General features: G+C 39.7%; 1 protein-coding gene and 1 long non-coding RNA gene across 2 annotated transcripts in view; one reads left to right on the plus strand and one right to left on the minus strand.

The window, feature by feature from the left end:
• CSPP1 (centrosome and spindle pole associated protein 1) overlaps nucleotides 1-18,502 on the plus strand; it is a 101,138-nt gene that overhangs the window by 69,746 nt on the left and 12,890 nt on the right. Inside the window, exons 19-26 of the mRNA XM_037058676.1 lie at nucleotides 3,325-3,474; nucleotides 3,893-4,039; nucleotides 6,786-6,890; nucleotides 8,630-8,696; nucleotides 9,298-9,415; nucleotides 14,061-14,200; nucleotides 16,526-16,666; nucleotides 18,366-18,412. Coding sequence (XP_036914571.1) covers nucleotides 3,325-3,474; nucleotides 3,893-4,039; nucleotides 6,786-6,890; nucleotides 8,630-8,696; nucleotides 9,298-9,415; nucleotides 14,061-14,200; nucleotides 16,526-16,666; nucleotides 18,366-18,412 — 915 coding nt within the window. The remainder of the gene's footprint in view (nucleotides 1-3,324; nucleotides 3,475-3,892; nucleotides 4,040-6,785; nucleotides 6,891-8,629; nucleotides 8,697-9,297; nucleotides 9,416-14,060; nucleotides 14,201-16,525; nucleotides 16,667-18,365; nucleotides 18,413-18,502) is intronic.
• Nucleotides 15,219-17,449, minus strand: LOC118995537 (uncharacterized). The gene is made up of 2 exons (XR_005068301.1): nucleotides 17,370-17,449; nucleotides 15,219-17,285 (listed from the first exon to the last, which is right to left on the minus strand). It is a non-coding gene; the product is annotated as an uncharacterized LOC118995537 (long non-coding RNA).

An 18,502-nucleotide genomic window follows, 5' to 3' on the forward strand; every position in this document is an offset into this window, starting at 1 on the left:
AGTCTGCTTTTGTTTTAGGTGTGGTTGTTAATAACTGTGAGTTTGCTGTCCTTTCACTGTTCATATTTTTTATCTTCTTTTTCTTAGATAAGTCCCTTTAACATTTCATATAATAAGGGCTTGGTGATGATGAACTCCTTGAATTTGACCTTATCTGAGAGGCATTTTATCTGCCCTTCCATTCTAAATCAAAGCTTTGCTGGATAGAGCAATCTTGGATGTAGGTCTTTGGGTTTCATGACTTGGAATACTTCTTTCCAGCCCCTTCTTTCCTGTAAGGTCTCTTTTGAGGAATCCACTGACAGTCTGATGGGCACTCCTTTGTAGGTGACTATCCCCTTATCTCTTGCTGCTTCTAGGATTCTCTCCTTCATTTTCATCTTGGCTAATGTAATTATGATGTGCCTTGGTGTGTTCCTTCTTGGGTCCAACTTGTTTGGGACTCTCTGAGCTTCCTGGACTTCCTGGAAGTCTATTACCTTTGCCAGATTGAGGAGGTTCTCTTTTATTATTTGTTCAAATAAGTTTTACCCTTGTTGCTCTTCCTCTTCCCCTTCTGGTACCCCTATAATTTGGATGTTGGAACGTTTAAAGATGTCCTGGAGGTTCCTAAGCCTCTCCTCACTTTTTTTAATTCTTGTTTCTTCATTGTTTTCTGTTTGGTCATTTTTTTCTTCCTTTTGGTCCACTCAATTAATTTTAGTCCCAGTTTCCTTCCCATCACTGTTAGTTCCCTGTGCATTTCTTCATTTCAGTTAGTGAAACCTTCATTTTTTCATCTAATTTTTGAGTAAAATCAATCATTTTTGTGAGCATCTTGATCACCAGTGTTTTGAACTCTGCATCTGATAGGCTGGCTATCTCTTGGTCACTTAGAAGTATTGGCTCTGGAGCTTTGAGCTGTTCTTCTTCTTGAGCCATAATGTTTTCGTCTGTTTGCACCTATAACATATGAGGTGCGGAGCCTTAAGTATTCACCAGGGTGGGGCAACTCAGGCGCTGGGTTGTGACGCTGTATGTGGGGGTGGGGTCAGAGAGGGGCAATGTCATTTTTTTTCTCCTTTCTCTTGGATTTTGGTCTCCTCTCCTGCTTCCCACAAGCAAATTGGGCCCTTCTGGTGCTAGTTCCCAGATGTGTGGCCTTGTGCACCCTCCAGAACCCTATGGGTCTCTCCAACAAACTCTCTTTGAGCCTCTCCTAGCACCTCAACCCCTGAAAGTTTTTCCAATCGGTACTTTTAAGCTTTATTTCCCTGCGCTGGGGCCCTGGGTTGTGTGGTCTATCTCACTGCTTGCTTCTTTGCCTGGTTTATCTGCACATGAATGTGTGATCGCGGTGAGCCAGTCGCCTTGTGCCCTCACTGGGTCTTCCCATTGCCACCCCATGCCTGGGATCTGCCAACCACTGCCTACGTGCCTGGGTCAGTCTCGGCCGCTTTTTCCTGCGCGACCCGTCTCTGCCATCCACCAACTCTGCCCCTCTTACTGGTCTGGATGAATGGTTCATTGTTGTCAGACTTCGGTACAATTTAATTTTCTCTCTGTTTTGGTTGCATTATGGTTTTTAAATATTTGTTGTTCGTAAACTTGGTTGTGCGAAGAGGTACAGTGTTTCCACCTACACCTCCATCTAGGCCAGAAGTCTCCAAACTTAATTCTTAAAAGAGCTGTTATAAAATGTTCAGATCTGTGCCCAAAGATGGCAACAGAAGCCTTGGCTCCATGTCTGCACCAAAAATAGAAGTTAACTCAGTAGAAGTCTTCCTGTGGTTATTGACCAAAATTTTAATTTGGTAAATAACACATGTGAGTTTTCAGATATCATTTTTTATTAGACTTTTAAAAATAACACATTTAATAGAATATTTACAGGAGCCTTGAAGCATTTTGTGTCATACGGTTTGACGACCGTTCACCTAGAAGCTGGTTTTCCTCTCTCTGTTGAACGACTGCAGCATCTCTGTTGAAATGACATTTCTGTGGATTCATTAGGTGTGTGATCCATTTATGATTGTGATCCTTAATGACCCTGGTTATAATTTTTTTTTCATGGAGTAGGAAGAAATGGGGAACTGAGTGTAAAATGTGAGGTTTTGTCCTATAGACCATAAATAGTGTTTTGTCTAGGAGAAATGATTATGTGCCTACTGCTTAGTACTAAATATTAGGATTGTGCTGCATATTTAATAATATTGTGAGATAGGAGTGGTGGATAAAGCTTTAGCATGCAAAATTGTGGAAGATGTAGGAAGATTCAAGTTCTTAAAGCTCAAAGATTGACAGCAGTAGATAAAGCAGGCCTGAAGCTAGAGGCATTGCAGATAAGAATAATACAATCATATGCAAAGCCACAACCAATGCATCTTGAAGAGTAACAGAAATCTATTGGATACCCAGTACACATGCTTCTCTACTTCACACGGGGAGGATGCAGACTCGCTCTGAGGATTCCCTTCCTTCAGATCGTGGACTCTGCCGGGGGCTATTCCCCCGAGTATTCAGCACTACATGCCATAGGTGGCATTCAAGATGAAACTTAATTATGAGTCCTTGTGGCCAAAATCCTTTTTCACATTACAGTTTGGCAATAGCTAAGAAGGAAGAAAGGGCATTCTGAAGGGGGGGATTCTTGCATAAAGAATGATTGAATGCTGAAATATTGATTCTACTGTTGTTTCAGGCTACTAATGAAGCCAAGGACCTTTGAGACATCTCTTTATCAGCTGTTGTAGAATAATATCAATTATTTACTAAGTACCTTTTATGCAGGAGGAACTTTTCTGTTTTTTTCATACTTTTTTTTTCATTCTTTGAGCAATCCTTTGAGATACAGGCATTAATAACTCTTTTTATAAGAGAAGAGAGTTGAACAGGAAAATTTCTCTTTTTTTAAGATTTTATTTTTGGAGAGGGGAAGGGAGGGATACAGAGAGGGAGAGAAACATCAAAATATGGTTGCCTCTCGAGCGCTGCCTACTGAGGACCTGGCCTACAACCCAGGCATGTGCCTTGACTTGAGAATCCAACTGGCAACCCTTTGGTTCACAGGCAGGCACTCAATCCACTGAGCCACACCAGCGAGACAAACAAGTTTCTTAAGGCCACACAGTTTTAAAATATTTTGTGGAGCTGGAATTTTACTCATAGCTCTGAAGATTATATCCTGTAGCCTCCCTAATAAAATATAGGAAAATGAGAAATTGAGGTCAATTTAACTTGCATAAAGATGATACAAATATTGAATTCATAGGCTACTAGGAAAACTTAAGTGGTATTCCAACTTTTCAGTAGTTTACAGAGAAATAACTAGATTTAATTCTTTAGATTGAGGAGAAGAAGCAAAGAGAGGAAGCAGAACGTGAAAGGCTGAGGATTGCAGAAGAAAAAGAAGAAAAGCGGCTTGCAGAACAGAGGGCGCGGATCCAGCAAGAGTATGAAGAGGAACAGGAGAAGAAAAGGGAGAAAGAGGAGGAGGTGCATTTTTTTCCTACTTTATTTTTCTACTTAGTCTGAAAGTGAAAATTTTACTCTGACTTGAAAAGGTATTTATTGCTTGCAGAGGAGACCAGTCTTGTAGTACATTTAGAAAATACCAGATCAGTATTCATTCATTGGTTATTATTTTATTAAATTGAGAGACCAAGTTAAGAAGACATAAGCAATGACTTTTTAAGCTAAAAAATAGTTTAGGCTGTCTAAAGATGTTATAAAAGATGCCCTAATATTTTATTGTTAAGCAGACAATTTCTTGATGTTAGGAACACTGTAGCACCTATATCTTCAATTGTACATCTCTTTATTTCAGACAAATAGGCAGCACATTTCTGAATGGGCTGTAAGAATGTATGTATAGAGTGTATATATATATATATTTTTTCTCTTTATTTTAAAGCAAAGACTAAAAAATGAAGAGCTTATTCGGTTAGCTGAAGAAAGACGAAAAGAAGCAGAGAAAAAGAAGAAAGAAGAAGAAGAAAAACATAAGCAACAACTTCAGCACTACTATGAAAGAGAAAATGTAATTCGGGAAGAAACAAAGGTCAGCTTCAGAGAAAATTGCCAGTTAAACCTGTAGTGTAACCACTTTCAGTGTGAGAGTTGTGGAGTTACTGGCATAAGGCAGAGAGTGGAGGAGGGGCACTTGTCTTTTCTGTTTTAACAGCGGCCTTTGTGTGCGCACTAACTTCCTTTACTAGAGGATGTCCCTGGGCTGGGTTGCTATTTTCCCCATGAGTGTAATAGGGTTACTTAGCTCTTCTTGTGTTGTTCCCATGGTCTAAGGACCAGCAGCCTCCAGACCATTCGTGACAAAAGTAAGTACAGAAATTGAGACTTAGTGCTTGGAAACTTATGTAGCAATTTGTCACAGTAATTTGATATCTGTTGAATCTACTGATAACAAGTTGGGCTTGAATTGTATAATGTCTTTTTAAAAATTTTTATTTGTTTAGTAATGTGTTCTGACTCTGTTTACAAATTTGTCCTTGATGCATTGCATGGATTGGAAATTAAAGAAGAAAAACTGGTGGCTCACCACAGACTGAGTTCAAGTCTGCATCTCTGAAATAGGGGGCGTTGAAGTTCACAGTTCGGGGCATGAATCAAAGTTAACTAGACAGGTTTTCTCTGTAGAAAGCTGCTTGCCCCTTAGAGGATTTAGTTTACACCTGTACTCACATTTCAAAGCTGTACTTAAAATTCTGTATGTATAAGTATCATGAAGGACTTGCTAAAAATGTATGTTCTTGGGTCTCATCTACAAAGTACCCGATTTACTGAGTCTAAGGTCATCCCAAGAATCTGCATTTTTACAGGCATACTAAAGGGTTCAGATGTAATCAGCTTGTAGACAACACTTTTTAAAAACTCTGCATGTCTTGTAAGTTTAGTCCAGATGTTTTTAGAAATTGAAATTTATACAAACATTGTTTCTTCTAAGCAGACTCACAAAAAGATCACTTTAAAAGAAATTTATAAGTAAGATCATTATGTTTTATTTTCAATGTTCTAGGAATGTTAGGCAATAGTCTTCATTCTTAATATAAAAAGTTGTGTATATATATTTATTAAGCTTTTTAAAGTATAGTACTCAAATGTCATATTACTATTTTTAATTAATAAAGTTTAGTTTTTAGAGCAGTGTTAGGTTTACAACAAAATTGGGTGGGGAACACAGAATATTTTATTGCTAATTAGGTTATTTAGAATGAAAGAGACTTGTTAGTTTCCCACAGTTGTGTTTCTGCAAATTTCTAATTATGTTTAAGAAGGAATGCTATTTCTTATATAATTTTATGGCTGTTAAAGTTTAATTGTGAAGTACAATTAAAGATTGTACTTCACAATTAAAGATTTTATTTATTTTTTTAAAGATTTTATTTATTTATTTTTAGAGGGGAAAGGAAGGAGAGAGAGAGAAATATCAATGTATGGTTGCCTCTGGTGTGTCCCCTGCTGGGAACTGGCCTGCAACCCAGGCATGTGCCCTGACTGGGAATCGAACCGCGATCGTGTGGTTCACAGGCCCGCGCTCAATCCACTGAGCTACACCAGCCAAGGAGTACCATGAAGTTTTAAACCAGCTTTGATCTGTTTAATGCATTTTGCCCTTAATTCTGAGCTTATCATTGCTAGATGCCATTTCTCCTTATTTATGTTTGCCTGATACATGTTTTTGTTACTTTTACTTTTTACTTGTCAAAATTTTTAATCTTTTTTAGTTGCCTTGTACATTTATTTAGTTTTTGAATTTGTTTTTTGGACCATAACCTTGTCTTTAAGACACTACTTGTGGTCATGTAGAAGTTTTTTGAAAAAAGGTCTTTTTTACAGTATATATTTCTAATTTTATTGAAGTCACCAGTGAATGTAATATTTGATTTTTTACTGTGCAAAATGAACAGTTTAACATCTACACATACACTCTCGTCTGGAGAGGTTTTTTTTACCCTGATAGTTATTACTGCATTTTGTCAAAAAGTTTTTAGGTTTTTGGCATTTTGATTTTAATGTGAAGTTGGGAATTGTTAGTTGTTTTACACTGTAAACTGAAATTCTTTTTTATTTTCGTATGGAGACGCAGAACCACATTGTGATCTGGAAAATTTCTTCATGCATGATGCTTTTGGTGTCAGGGGATTGAGATTTTAGGTGTTGAAGTCTGTTGTTTTTCATAAAAGGGATTTTTTTTTGTCTTGTGCAATTTCTTTTTTTAATTAATTTATTTTTAGATAGAGGGAAAGGGAGGGTGAAAGAAAGGGAGAGAAACATCAATGTGTGGTTGCCTCTCACACACCCCCACACCAGGCATCTGGCCCACAACCCAGGCATATGCCCTGACTGGGAATATAACTGGTGACCCTTTGGTTCACAGGCTGGTGCTTAATCCACCGAGCCACACCAGCCAGGGCTGTACTATTTCTTTTGTTAGGGTGGTTTTTTACTTTGGCTGTACTTTTGTTTTCGTTACTTTCCTATACTCAGTATGCTGTTGCTATACCTAAGTTTACTGAATTATTTTTTTCCTTATCTGAGAATAGTATTTTAATCAGGATATCGAAATCCATTTATGTTTCTCATAACAGATATGCTTTATTTTATGTAATTGTTTTTCTGACTTTTTTGGTAAAAGGTATTAAATAAAATGAAGAACATTCTGAACTTCTTAGATGGGCGAGTATTAAGGGTATGTGTATATGCACACTCACACAGAGTATATGTACGTGTGTGTGTGCACATATGAGTACTGGTATATGTGTGCATCTGTATGCATTTCTTTTTTTCAGCGCTTGAGGCAGCCCTCTCCTGTGGTTCCTGCTCTTCAGAACAAAATTGCAAGCAAAGTCCAAAGACCTCCTTCAGTTGACAGCATTATAAATTCCTATATTCAAGTATATGCTTTGTTCTTATGATTTGTTAATCATAGCAAAGTTATTTTTGATTGGGGGAATTCAATGAGATTTTCTTATTTAGGATATTTAGCTAGGTTAAATTTTTTCCAGATCTGAAATATAGATAACATCTATATTTCATTAACTTGGCTGTTGCTCTGGTTGTAACTGATAGGTCTTGGTGCCCTAAAGTTTAAATTTTTTGACAAATCATAATTTAGCACATTTTTTTGTCAAAGCCTTCAAGGTCTTTTCTTTAGTAATGTATCTTTTAACTTGTTGTAATGAAGTCCCTTCATGCTAATGAAGTCCCTTATACTTTAGACTGAGCCGTAGTCAAAAGAAAGCTGGGAAATTGTTTTGGAAGCGTTGATCCTGGAGTTGACTCTTAAAGAGTGCGTAGGAATTTGCCATAAAGATGAGGATTAGGGACTTTCAGCATGTGAAAATCAGGGAGGGAAGTGTAAGCCACATGGCACGTGGAGAATACACCGTGGTGTGGTCTGGTAATACCTGAGCAACGTGGCGGGGGATGTGGAGATCAGAACATATGCAGGGTATAGTGTGGAGTGGTAAGAGGTTTGACTTTATTCCACAGACTAGTGGCTGCTAGGTTAATTACCAGAACAGACAAGCATTATAACACCACCTTCCTGAATCCCACTCTCTGAGATTCTGATTCAGTAGGTCTGTGGTAGACAATGTTTGGGAATTCATTATAATATTAAAACAGAAGAAGAACATGGCCAGACTTGTCTTGCATAATGTTCTCTCAGGGAGCGGTGTGGAGATGTATGTTGGAGGCCAGGATGCTTCTGCAGAAATTCTGTTGTGAGACTTTGCTTGTCTAAAAAAAGACAATGAAAATAAGAACTGAGAAGGGGTGACAGTATTAAGATGCATTCAAGAGACAGTGGTACTGACTGTGGTGGGTAGGAGTCAGTGACAGCTGTCAAGTTTTTGGTGAGGTTAAAGAGCAGCTGGTTGAAAACAGGTTTGGGCTGGATTTGTAGTTGTGGAAATCATGAACGTTGTTGCTTGTCAAGTGAATAAGACTGTCCAGGATGCGTTCAGGGGCTGTAAAGAAGGCTGAAGATGTAAAACTAGGGAATCGCCAACATTCGAGAAGCAGAGGAAGGAGACAGAGGCAGAAAGGTGACAGTGAGTGGCAGTGATGTCAGTTGCTACTGGCCAAGTAAAATAATGGCTTACAGTGCCCGCTGAGTGCGTCAGTTGGATCACTTGGTGACTTTGGAGAGAACGGGGTTAGTGGGGAACAGGGTAGTGGGGTGCACAGCAAAGGCAGTAGCTGGGTGGTGAGAAGTGGGTGGGAATAAGGATGTAGACACTGTAGTGCATTTCTTGTCTTTAAAGCTGCAAGTTTCTGAAGGGAAGGAGGGGATGGACAAGAGATAGTGATGAAAGGTGAGATGAGAATTGTTTTAAAGGGACAGATTTTGAAGCATAGTTGAGATTAAGGAGAGAGGAAAAGGAGAAAAGGGCCTAATTTATGGAGTCATCAGCTATAGAGTGCAGGTTAAGGGGTTATTTTGGATGGGACAAGGACTTCCCATTTCCTTCCCATTGTGGTGGGAAGGAAAAACTGATGTAGGTAAGTTTACAGGTAGGATAGTGGGAGTTTTTTTTTTAAATATATAGATACTTCTAAAAAAAAGTGTACCCTTCTCGCTCTGAGTAGGGATGACATCCTGAGTGCATCTGTCATGATTTTTAAACAGGAACGTTCTGTGTCTCGGGCTCAGTCTCCGCCAGTACCTGCCAGGAAAAATCAGCTCCGTGCAGAAGGTACAGTTAACTATTAAACCTGTAGTCTAGGACGTTTTTTAGCTCTGTATTTTCAAGTAATTAATAGGCTCAGAACATTGCAGGTAGAACATTCCAGGTCAACAATGTAGACCTGGGTACCCTTTGCGTCTCTCCTGATGGTAACATCTTACATAGTACAGTGTCACCACCAGGAAATGGACGTCGCGGCATTCCACAGGCGTCCACCAGACTTCCCGTTTCACATGCATCGTTATGTGTTTATGTTGTGTGTGTAGTTCTCTGCATTCTTACTGTGTGGAATTTGTGTGACCACCACACAGCCAAGGCACAGAGCTGTTCCACCACTGCAGAGGGATCCCCTGTGCGGCCCCTTACGGTGGCATTCTCCCCCGGTTCCATAATGTTTCTTAACTGTTGAAAGTCCCATATTATCAGAAATGTGTTTGTGGGTCTTAATGACATTTATAAATGTGATCTGTATACAGAAAATGTTAAAGATAATGTTCATAAAGATGTCTCTCTGAGCATTTTAGCTTTATGATGTCAGGCCATGTTTTGATGCTTAATCATCTGTTCTTATGCCTATCTTATTTTTTTCCTTATCCATGGGAATTTGCAGAGGAGAAAAAAAATGTAATTATGGAATTATCAGAAATGAGAAAACAGCTTCGTAGTGAAGAGCGGCGTTTACAGGGGCGGTTGCGACACTTGGACAATGATGATGAAATTCATATAAAGTAAGTTCCAAGCTGCCCTTTTTATTTGTTCTGAATGTTTGTGTTCAGGATGAGGAGTCAGATGTCAGTCAGAACCAATCCAGTAATTGTAGTTTTGGACCAGCGTTAATTAGTTTTTATGGTAAAGCCCTCTTGGTTAGATAGAATGAATAGTTTGCATGCTTGAAGATGTTTTTAACAGATTGTTAGTGAAGTTTGAGTGACTGAAATAGCCTTTCCTCCCAAGAGAAATCTAGCTAAATAATTATACAGGTTTTCTAGTGCAGAGGGATTTGGTGCAACTAATACAAAAATAGTGTGTGACTTTTGAGTCTGTTTATTGTTTGTAGCATGGTGGGTAGGTTTTCTCCACCCCTGCTTTTTTGGCAAAACAAGTCATTTTAAAATCCAGATGCTTTTGATTTGCTTTCCTCAACTTTATGTAAAGGTGCCTTCATAAAATTTTTATCCACTCTTGTTGAATTTATTCACTGTGGAGATCTGGACGTTTTAACGAATATGTATTTAACCTAATATATTTAAATTGAGCATTGCAACTGTCTTTTTGTACTGCTAATACTATACAGGGTCCGGCATAAATCCCACTTTTTATTACAAAATCTTTAATTACAAAATCATAAGCATGTAATTCTGGAACATAACAGTATCACACTGAAGCCCCATGTGGCATTTTAGGTGAAATGTTCAAATTGCTGTCCATCTTGTGTGAGACATTCACGTACCCTACCAGCCACGTTCATTGGTGTTACTTTTGCCGGAGCCTGTATTTATGGTGGTTGTATTGACAGAGAAGTTGGGGAGAGAAGAAAGAAAGCAAAAGGAAGAAAGAAGTAGCATTTGTTGAAGGAAAACTAAAAATACTATCCCTAACCATAAACTGTTTAATAGGGTCAGACTTAGTGAAAAATCAGTATTGGGAGCAGCCGTTCTTCAAGCTCTGTCTTTATGTTGAATTGTCTGCTGCAGAAACTAGTGAATGAAAAATAATTGACTAATTGGGACTTTATGTACCCTAGGGGAATGAATGTCTAAGGTGCTTTGTAATCGAACCTAAATGCTGGGGAAGCCCAGGATGGGAGGGGGAGTGGAAACAAGTCTAGAAGAAGACACAGAGTAGACAAGACAAAACAATCCGCCTACTTCCTTTTCTTAGTCTTCGGCAGAATCAGGCAGAAATTTGGTCCTTGTGAGGAAAATGATAAAGGAATGGAAAATGTCAGAGTTGGAATTAGCGCAATAACATTATGAGGGCTATTTTTACATTTTCCTTTAACAATGTATTTTTTCTGAAATACTTATTTTTCAGCAGAGTAACTTACAGGCAACCAACTATTTCTGAACATTTTTGCCTAAAGGACTCACAAATTTTCCAAGGCAGTCTTCTTCAAATTGTGGTTGTACTCTTCTAGTAGATGGTAAAACCAATGTAGCGGGTAACATACAAGGTTTTTTCTTAAACAGTCTATTCTGGCATAATTTTAGATTATAGAAAACTTGCAGACAGTACAGCGAGTTCCCATATACCCCTCACCCAGCTTGCCATGTGACTTAACATCTCAAGGTACCTGGGTACATTTGCATTGCACAACTAAGAAGCTGGCATTAGAATGTTACTGCTCACTAGATTTCAGACTTTTTGGATTTCTTCAGTCTTTCTGTAATGTCCTCTTTCTGTTCCAGGATATAGCCAAGCCAAGGACCACACTGCATTCATTTGTCCTGTCTCCTAATTACCGTGCTCTGGGGCCCATTCTCAGTCTTTCCCGGGTTTTCATGACTGTGACTGTCCAGAGCAGGACCAGCCAGGTGTTTTGTAGAATGGCTGCCCATCTGGGTTTCTCTGGCATTATCATAAGACTGGAGTTAAGGGTTTGGGGAAAGAATAGCACAGGGTACCCCTCTCATCACTGCATATCAGGGGTCCACTGCATCCCCGTGACATCCCTGGAATGGGGACCCTCCTTGTTGGGTTATGGTGGTATTTGCCAGGTTCTCTACCTCATTACTGTCCTGTGCACATGAGTCACTAGGAGTGCGGTGGGACTAAGCTCCATCTCATGGAGGTGTCATATACCTAATGCATTTTTTTAGAATTCTGTAAGAAAAATTGATTTCTTCTTCCCCGTTTATTGATTTATGCAGTCATTTATTCATATCACTGTTGTCTCATGTGTATCTACTTTGTACTTTGGGTTATAATCCAGTACTAGATTATTTTATGTTGTCTCTCAGAGAGTTGCAGCGTTGGCCAAATATTGGGAGCTCTTTCAAGGTTGGCTCCTGTGTCCCTTTGACATGTCTCCATCCTCTTTCTTTTTTTTGAGCACTTCCTTACTCTCTGGTTCTACAAGATGCTCGAGGATCACCTTGTATTGCCCCTGCCCCAGGCCAAGAAGCAACATTCCTCTGAAGGGCTCTGGTTCCCCTTGGGGAATGGTATTTAGAAACAAAGCTCTGGATGCTGGTTGTCGCTCCTGTCATTGCTTCTAGGCCTTGGACAGAACAGGATAATGCATATATGTATACTCAGTCATAAGCATATCTGTAATTGTGCCTGTGTTGACCAGTTTGTATAGAATTTATTTAATTTTACTTTTATCCTCACCCAAGGACATGCTTATTGATTTTAGAGAGAGGGGAAGGGAGGAAGAGAGGGAGGGAAGGAACATCTCTCCCTTACATGCTCCGAGCAGGGACCAAACTCACTACCTAGGCACGAGCCCTGACCAGGAACCGAGACCATGACAGTTTGGTTTACGGGATGGTGCTCCAGCCGACTGAGCTATACCAGCCAGGGCTATAATTTATGTTCATACTGTCTTGGACTCTAATCTCATATGTGGTAGGATTTTAATATGTAGCATTATGCTTTGCTTAGATTTTTGTTGGCATTCTCCAAGCATTTTCTGGCTAAGTAAACAAAGTTTACTTAGGAGATTTCAAGATACAGCCTGGCTAGATAATGAAATGTTAAGCAGAGGTGGCAATTTTCAATGACTAATTCTTCCATGGTAGGCCAACTGCTACTTAGTAGTTGAGAGGTATGTTTTTTATATTTATTTTTGTTATTATTAATGCCTTAATTCTTGCTGCTTCTGTAGTCTAAACAAGCATGCTTAATTCAGTCAATGGATTGTTGATATTTTACTTAATTTTCATTTAGAAATTGAAGACTGTGCTTTGTTGTGGCAAACCAGTGTGAAACTTAAATGAAAGAGAAACCAGGCCGTGACTTCTACCCCATGAGGTTCTAGTGAAGAATAAATAAATGTGCATATTTGAAAGTGCCTTGGAAATTCCACATGTTAAGTTAGATAAGTTAGATATGTTAGAATTACAGTCACTTTGTAAGAACTAGTTAACTACATTTATTACTTTGGTATAATTTTAATCATGTATCATAATCAGAGACACCTCATGGTTGGCTCTTTATTCCAATTTTGTAATAGTTTCACATAAACAAACTTATTAAATTCACCACACTATTGAGCTTCTACTATGTACTAGGCACAAAACAAACACGAGCTCGCTCACATGCACAGATCTAATAACCTAATTCCTAACGCGGCAGCCTATTTAACTGTTGGTGTTAATGAAAGTAGGTAGGACTTCTGTATTTAATGGCCTTCTAGTGCTCATTTTACATTTTACTGAGCTTCCGCTGCAGTTCACTGTTAGCGGTCTGGGTCAGCCAGGGGGAGGTGGTTTGTGGCCCTGCTGAGTCCATCCCTGAAAGCAAACTGAATTCTAGGAAAGCAGGGTGATACCCATTGGGACCCCACCGCTCCCCTGCAGATGCCGGGGGAGATTCAGTGAGTAAAGAAGTGAAGGCCGCAGTCTGGCCAACTCTTACACCTGTGGCTTAGAGCTGCATTTTCAAAACTAGTGCTGAGGGAAACAGCTGCAAATGGCTGGTTTCATTTTATTTTCAGGGCTAGAGCACCATGCCCATCCCTGTCCTCTCTTAACATCACTCCCCCAAAAGCCCTAGAAGAAAACTCCCTTTCTGAGCTCGCTGCCTATTACATTGATTCACAGGAATAGAGTATTAATTAATTAGGTATCAAGTTTTCTGAAAGCCTTTTGTAAAATTACTGTTGGGGACTGTGGATAATAACTCATTATACTGGGTACCATATTGATACTGCATATTTCTGTATAATTTCTATCTTAGACTGGGGGGCAGGAAGGTAACATTTATTGAGTACCTAATACATGTCCAGCACTATGCTGGGTACTTACAGTATATAATTTCACTTAGTCCTCATACTCTTAAGACTAAAAGGGGTTAGGTACTGTCTGCCTCTCCCAGATGCTGAAATTAAGGCCGAGCTGCTAGTAAGCAGCAGAGCAAGCCTTTGAATCTTGGTGTCTCTGACCTCAAAGACTGATCCTTCTATGACACGAACATCTTAACGTAAAGCAAAAATCATTTTACTCTATAACAAAGTACTTTGCATCTGGTATTTTGAAAGATTATAAACAATGCCCTTATACATACCCTAGTTTTTTAATATAAGGCATTGAAGTGACATATTAGATGTTTACAATGTACTCTGGTGAAAGATGCTACACTTCTTGAGTAAAACATGAGCCAGAATTTCTTCCCATAGAACACACATTTATCATAATTTGTCTCTTATAGGAAAAGAGAAAGGAACCCCATGGATATATTTGACATGGCTCGACATCGGTTGCAGGCTCCTGTCAGGAGACAGTCCCCGAAGGGCTTAGACCCTGTCACTTTTCAGAATATTTGTGACTTTAATGAGCTGAAAGACAGAGGTGAGTAGAACGCTGTATTTTAAGGTACACTGGGAGTGTTCTACCTGTATTCAGGGATCTTTAAACATGTTTGTATCTTTTTTCTAAAGTAGAGGTTTTATTTATGATCCGAGTTTTAAGTGAGTAATACTTAGTATACCTTAGTTTTTCAGTTTATCTGTCTGAAGCCTTACCTCGGCTAACTGTGCTGACAGAGCCTCCGCAGTGGATCGGACCCCACAGCAAAGTGTGAAGAGTGGCCCTTGGAATTTAATGGAGGGTGGACAGATCCGAGGAGCCTAGGAAAGATACTGAGAAGGAAAAGCCAGCGTGACTGGAGGACAAGCAGGAGAATGTGGTATCCTGAAAGCTAAGGGAAGATAATGTGTCAGAGAAGGATCGTCTCAGATATTGGACAGTGTCAGTTGGATGAGAGGCCATTGCTGACTTCAGCTAGATCTTTTGTGTGGAATTATGGGATTAGAAGCCAATTAATTAGGCAATAGGTCGGAAGAATTAGCACAAGTCTTGGAAGTAGGCTGGGAAGGAGGAGAGAAGGGCCCAGAGCTGGAGGAACTTTCTGGATGCTAATGTTTAGAGCTGTTAATAGAAAAGGGTTTGGACAAAGCAGTGGGAGAGAGCAGGGCCCCTGAGTAGACAGGAGGAAATGCAGGATGTTTGAAGGAAGAGAGTAGAGAAGATTTGATGTAGTCGTAGGAAGAGAGAAGGCTTATTAGGGAAAGAGCACGGCCAAGGTACACAGGGGCCGAGTGGAGCGAAAATTGGTGTTGTATGCTCAGGGGCTTTCCACAGAGTGTGCGCTGGAGTCGGGGAGGCAGGCTGCTGGACATGTGCTCCGATGGTCTCTGCCAGCCAAACCAGAATTTCCTCTCTTCTTTTTCTTATTTTAAAAAGTAGCATCTATTGTAGGAAGTTTTGAATACAGACAGATAAAAGAGGGGAAAATCACTTTCTGGATGTTTTCTAGTCTTTCTGAGCCTAATTTAAAAAAAAAAGACATAATTGATATTTTCTCTTATTTTTTACTTAGATTTACAAGTGTCATCAATTACATACACTAGTTCATTTTTGTGCTATAATTTATTGATTATTTACTATATTCCAGATAGTGTGTTAAGGCAATTTGGTCAGGGAACCTGTGAGGTGAAAACTGTTTTTTATTACAACTAAGATACTATTTGTGTTTCATTTTTATTCTCTCCATGGCATGTGATGACTTTACTGGTCTCAAGCTAACAGAATTTGTGCTCGTATATACTCGTTTTAAAAACTTGTTAGTGTTAATTTTCTAAGATGGTGTGTGTGTGAAAGAGACAGACAGACATTAAGGTCCTCAACTTTTAAGAGAATGAAGAAGCCTTGAGACCAAAAAAGTTTAAACCATAAACTGAGCCATTCATTTCCCTGTAATTACCACATCTAATTCTCATTTGTTGTATGACTTAATTGTTAATATCTCATTTTTCAACCAAGTCTGAAGCTAGTGAAGTCAGGGTCCAGTCCAACTAAGTTTATGTCTATGGTCTCTTCTGTTAACTTGGCTCTTAACCATTTTTAAGATCTTAGGTGTTCTACATGATTTCCATTTTTCACCATTATTTTGATAATTTCCGATCATAATAAAGCTTTTTACATAGTTAGGATAATTTTTTAAAATTACAACAAAGCTGTATAATTAGTAGGTCAAAGGGAATATTTTCAAGGCTTTTGGAATGTATGAACTATTTATATTCTCAAAATTTAAAAAATTAATGTTTAACATTTTCATTCGGATAGATCGATCTTCCTGAATTTGAAGCATAGGGGAATTCTGATTTCCTCCAGTAATGATGTGCCCCCCAAAATTTTAGCCAGTCTGCCTTTATCTTGCTTTTTTGCATATTTGCAAGGGCTGAGATATTAACTGGCCAGTAACAGAACATTTTCATTCTTCCTTTGTATAACAGGGACGGGCTGCGAGTACACTGCCTCACGGCTGCCCGTTTCCACCACAGGACAGACTGCGGGCTGCATCTGTCCCTAGTTGTCCCACTGTCTGCTCTGAATGGCATCTCGAGGGAGTTGTGTGGTAGGGAGAGAGAATAAATGCAACACACGCTGTTGCTTGTTCTGGGGGCTTCCTTATAATGTTGCTGGTTTTGTGAAAAGGCATTTCTTTCAAGAATATTAATTTTGTGTTAAGTTGTATTATGATTTCAATGTCTCTGGTGATGCCTCATTATATTGTTCCTTGTTTTTGAAATTAACATTACTCATATGTTACAGTGAAGTTTCAGAAAATCTTATTTGAATATTGAAGTTTTATAAGTTATTTTTTTTGACCAGATTCAGAAACACGACTTGATCTGAAACTTATGTACCCAGATCCTCCAAGAGATCATTACACCTTAGAGATTCAGCAGCAAGCCCTGCTGAGAGCGCAGCAGAAGAGGCTGAATAGACTGAAAATGCAGGAAAGTGCTGAAGGTAAGACATAATCATTACTGTTTCCAGTGGGATCAGTGGGTTTTGTTGTCTGCTTTCTTTCTCCATCTTTTGTATTAATTTCAGTCCCAAGCAGGCTCCTTCTGCTGGCAGCTCTGTGATCTTATGACCCTTTGGCCTTCAGTCCCAGAAAAGGCTCTGATTGGCTTCGCCGGGGTCAGGTATCCATGCACGAGCAGGGCCCAGCCATTCACTTAGAACCGGGAGGACTGAGTGCCTGGACTAGGCCCTGTGGCACCAGGATCTAGGACCCAAGGGGAGGAGTGCTGGGCAAACATTCAGTGCCCTGTAGGGCATTTCTCTTTTGTGTGTGTCTGTTTTAAATTTTGATATGGCACTAAGTCTAAAGGATCAGCTATACTGTATTGGAGAAGTCATATGCTAAAAAGTGTAAGGCTGACAATGAATGCTGCAAGGGAGAAAGCTAGGGTCCCTTGTGAGTGTAACTGGGGGTGGAGGTAGTCGGGCACCTGGAGACAGATTGGGGCTCGTTGCCTCAGAGCATCTGTGGTCCCTGTTGACGGGGTGGGTGACTGCATGACCCTCACATGTATATCACCAGCTCTGCCAGCCTTCAGGCCTTTGAGGGCAGCCATGGAACCTGAGTCATAAAAATGCAAGTTACGTAATGAGATTAGGAAGCGCCAGTCCAGTTGGTTGTGTTTAGGAAAAGTTCAGACCCTACCTTGGCAGGCTGCTGTGGCCTGCACGTCCGAGTAGCCTTTCTTCACCACTTGAGAGAGTCACAGGAGTAAGAGGCCTGGGGCGCTTTGGGCCGTATCACAGGTCTGAAGACATGGGTGACGATTGGTGCAGGGGAGGTTTTCTTTCCACCTGACACGCATTTTAAACAGTGGTTCCCTAGATCACCCTCTGACAGCAGAATAATCCAAATTCTGCGATAAATAGCATGTTGTCCATAGAGAAGCAAGTACATTTTTCGATCTTTCTATCCATTTCAGTGGAATTTTCCTTTGGGAGACCCAAAAGTAGTCCCAGTTGGACACAGGTGCGTTTGGCACTGAGGGTATTCGTCCCCAACAGCACTCACCTCAGCTTCTAACAAACACTGTGACACCTCAGTTTACAAGGATGTGGTTTAACTGTAAGACAATCACAAACATGTCTATAAGATATTCTGAGAAGGAGTGCGAATACAGGCTATCTTTGGCCGTCTATTTATTCCCAGTGGCAGTATCTAAAAGGAGAAAATGTATTATTCAGAGGAACACACAGGGATGCTGGCCGAATTGTAGAGGGGCCTTGGGGATACCTGATTCAAAATCTTTGCCCCTGGGACCGGGTGCCGGAAGTGAGTTAGCTTCCTTTGATGTGTGGAAGGCCCCGCTTAACTCCGCTTTAACCGCTCTCTACACAGACTGTGGGACTCTGAGAAGATGGTGAAGAATCCTGCATTGTTTTCTTTTTCTGTAGGCATCAGGTTCAAGTTCACAGTGATTTTACTTACTCATATTCATTAATGTGAACAGGGGAGTTTTATCTAACTAGATTGAATACTGGGTTATATTTATTAGTAAGCAAGTAATAACTTAAAAACAGACTGTAATGTGATCGTTGAAAATTAATTTCCATCAGAGTTATAAAAGATACTCGAAAATTTATTTCACTTTTTAAATGTTTTCTAACCTTTTCATTTGTTTTTGTTCTCCACTGATGACAGAGGACCCAGATGCCATCCCAAACACTAAAACACGAGACCACAGAATGGTAAGGGACCAATTCTGATTTTTCAAGATTGTTTTTTGGGGATAAATTTTTTTAGGAACATGACCAGTGAGTAATCCAATTTTCAATTTT

The sequence above is a fragment of the Sturnira hondurensis genome, unplaced genomic scaffold (genome assembly GCF_014824575.4).
Source record: "Sturnira hondurensis isolate 20B ecotype Veracruz unplaced genomic scaffold, ASM1482457v3 Scaffold0010128, whole genome shotgun sequence".
Lineage (NCBI taxonomy): Eukaryota > Metazoa > Chordata > Mammalia > Chiroptera > Phyllostomidae > Sturnira > Sturnira hondurensis.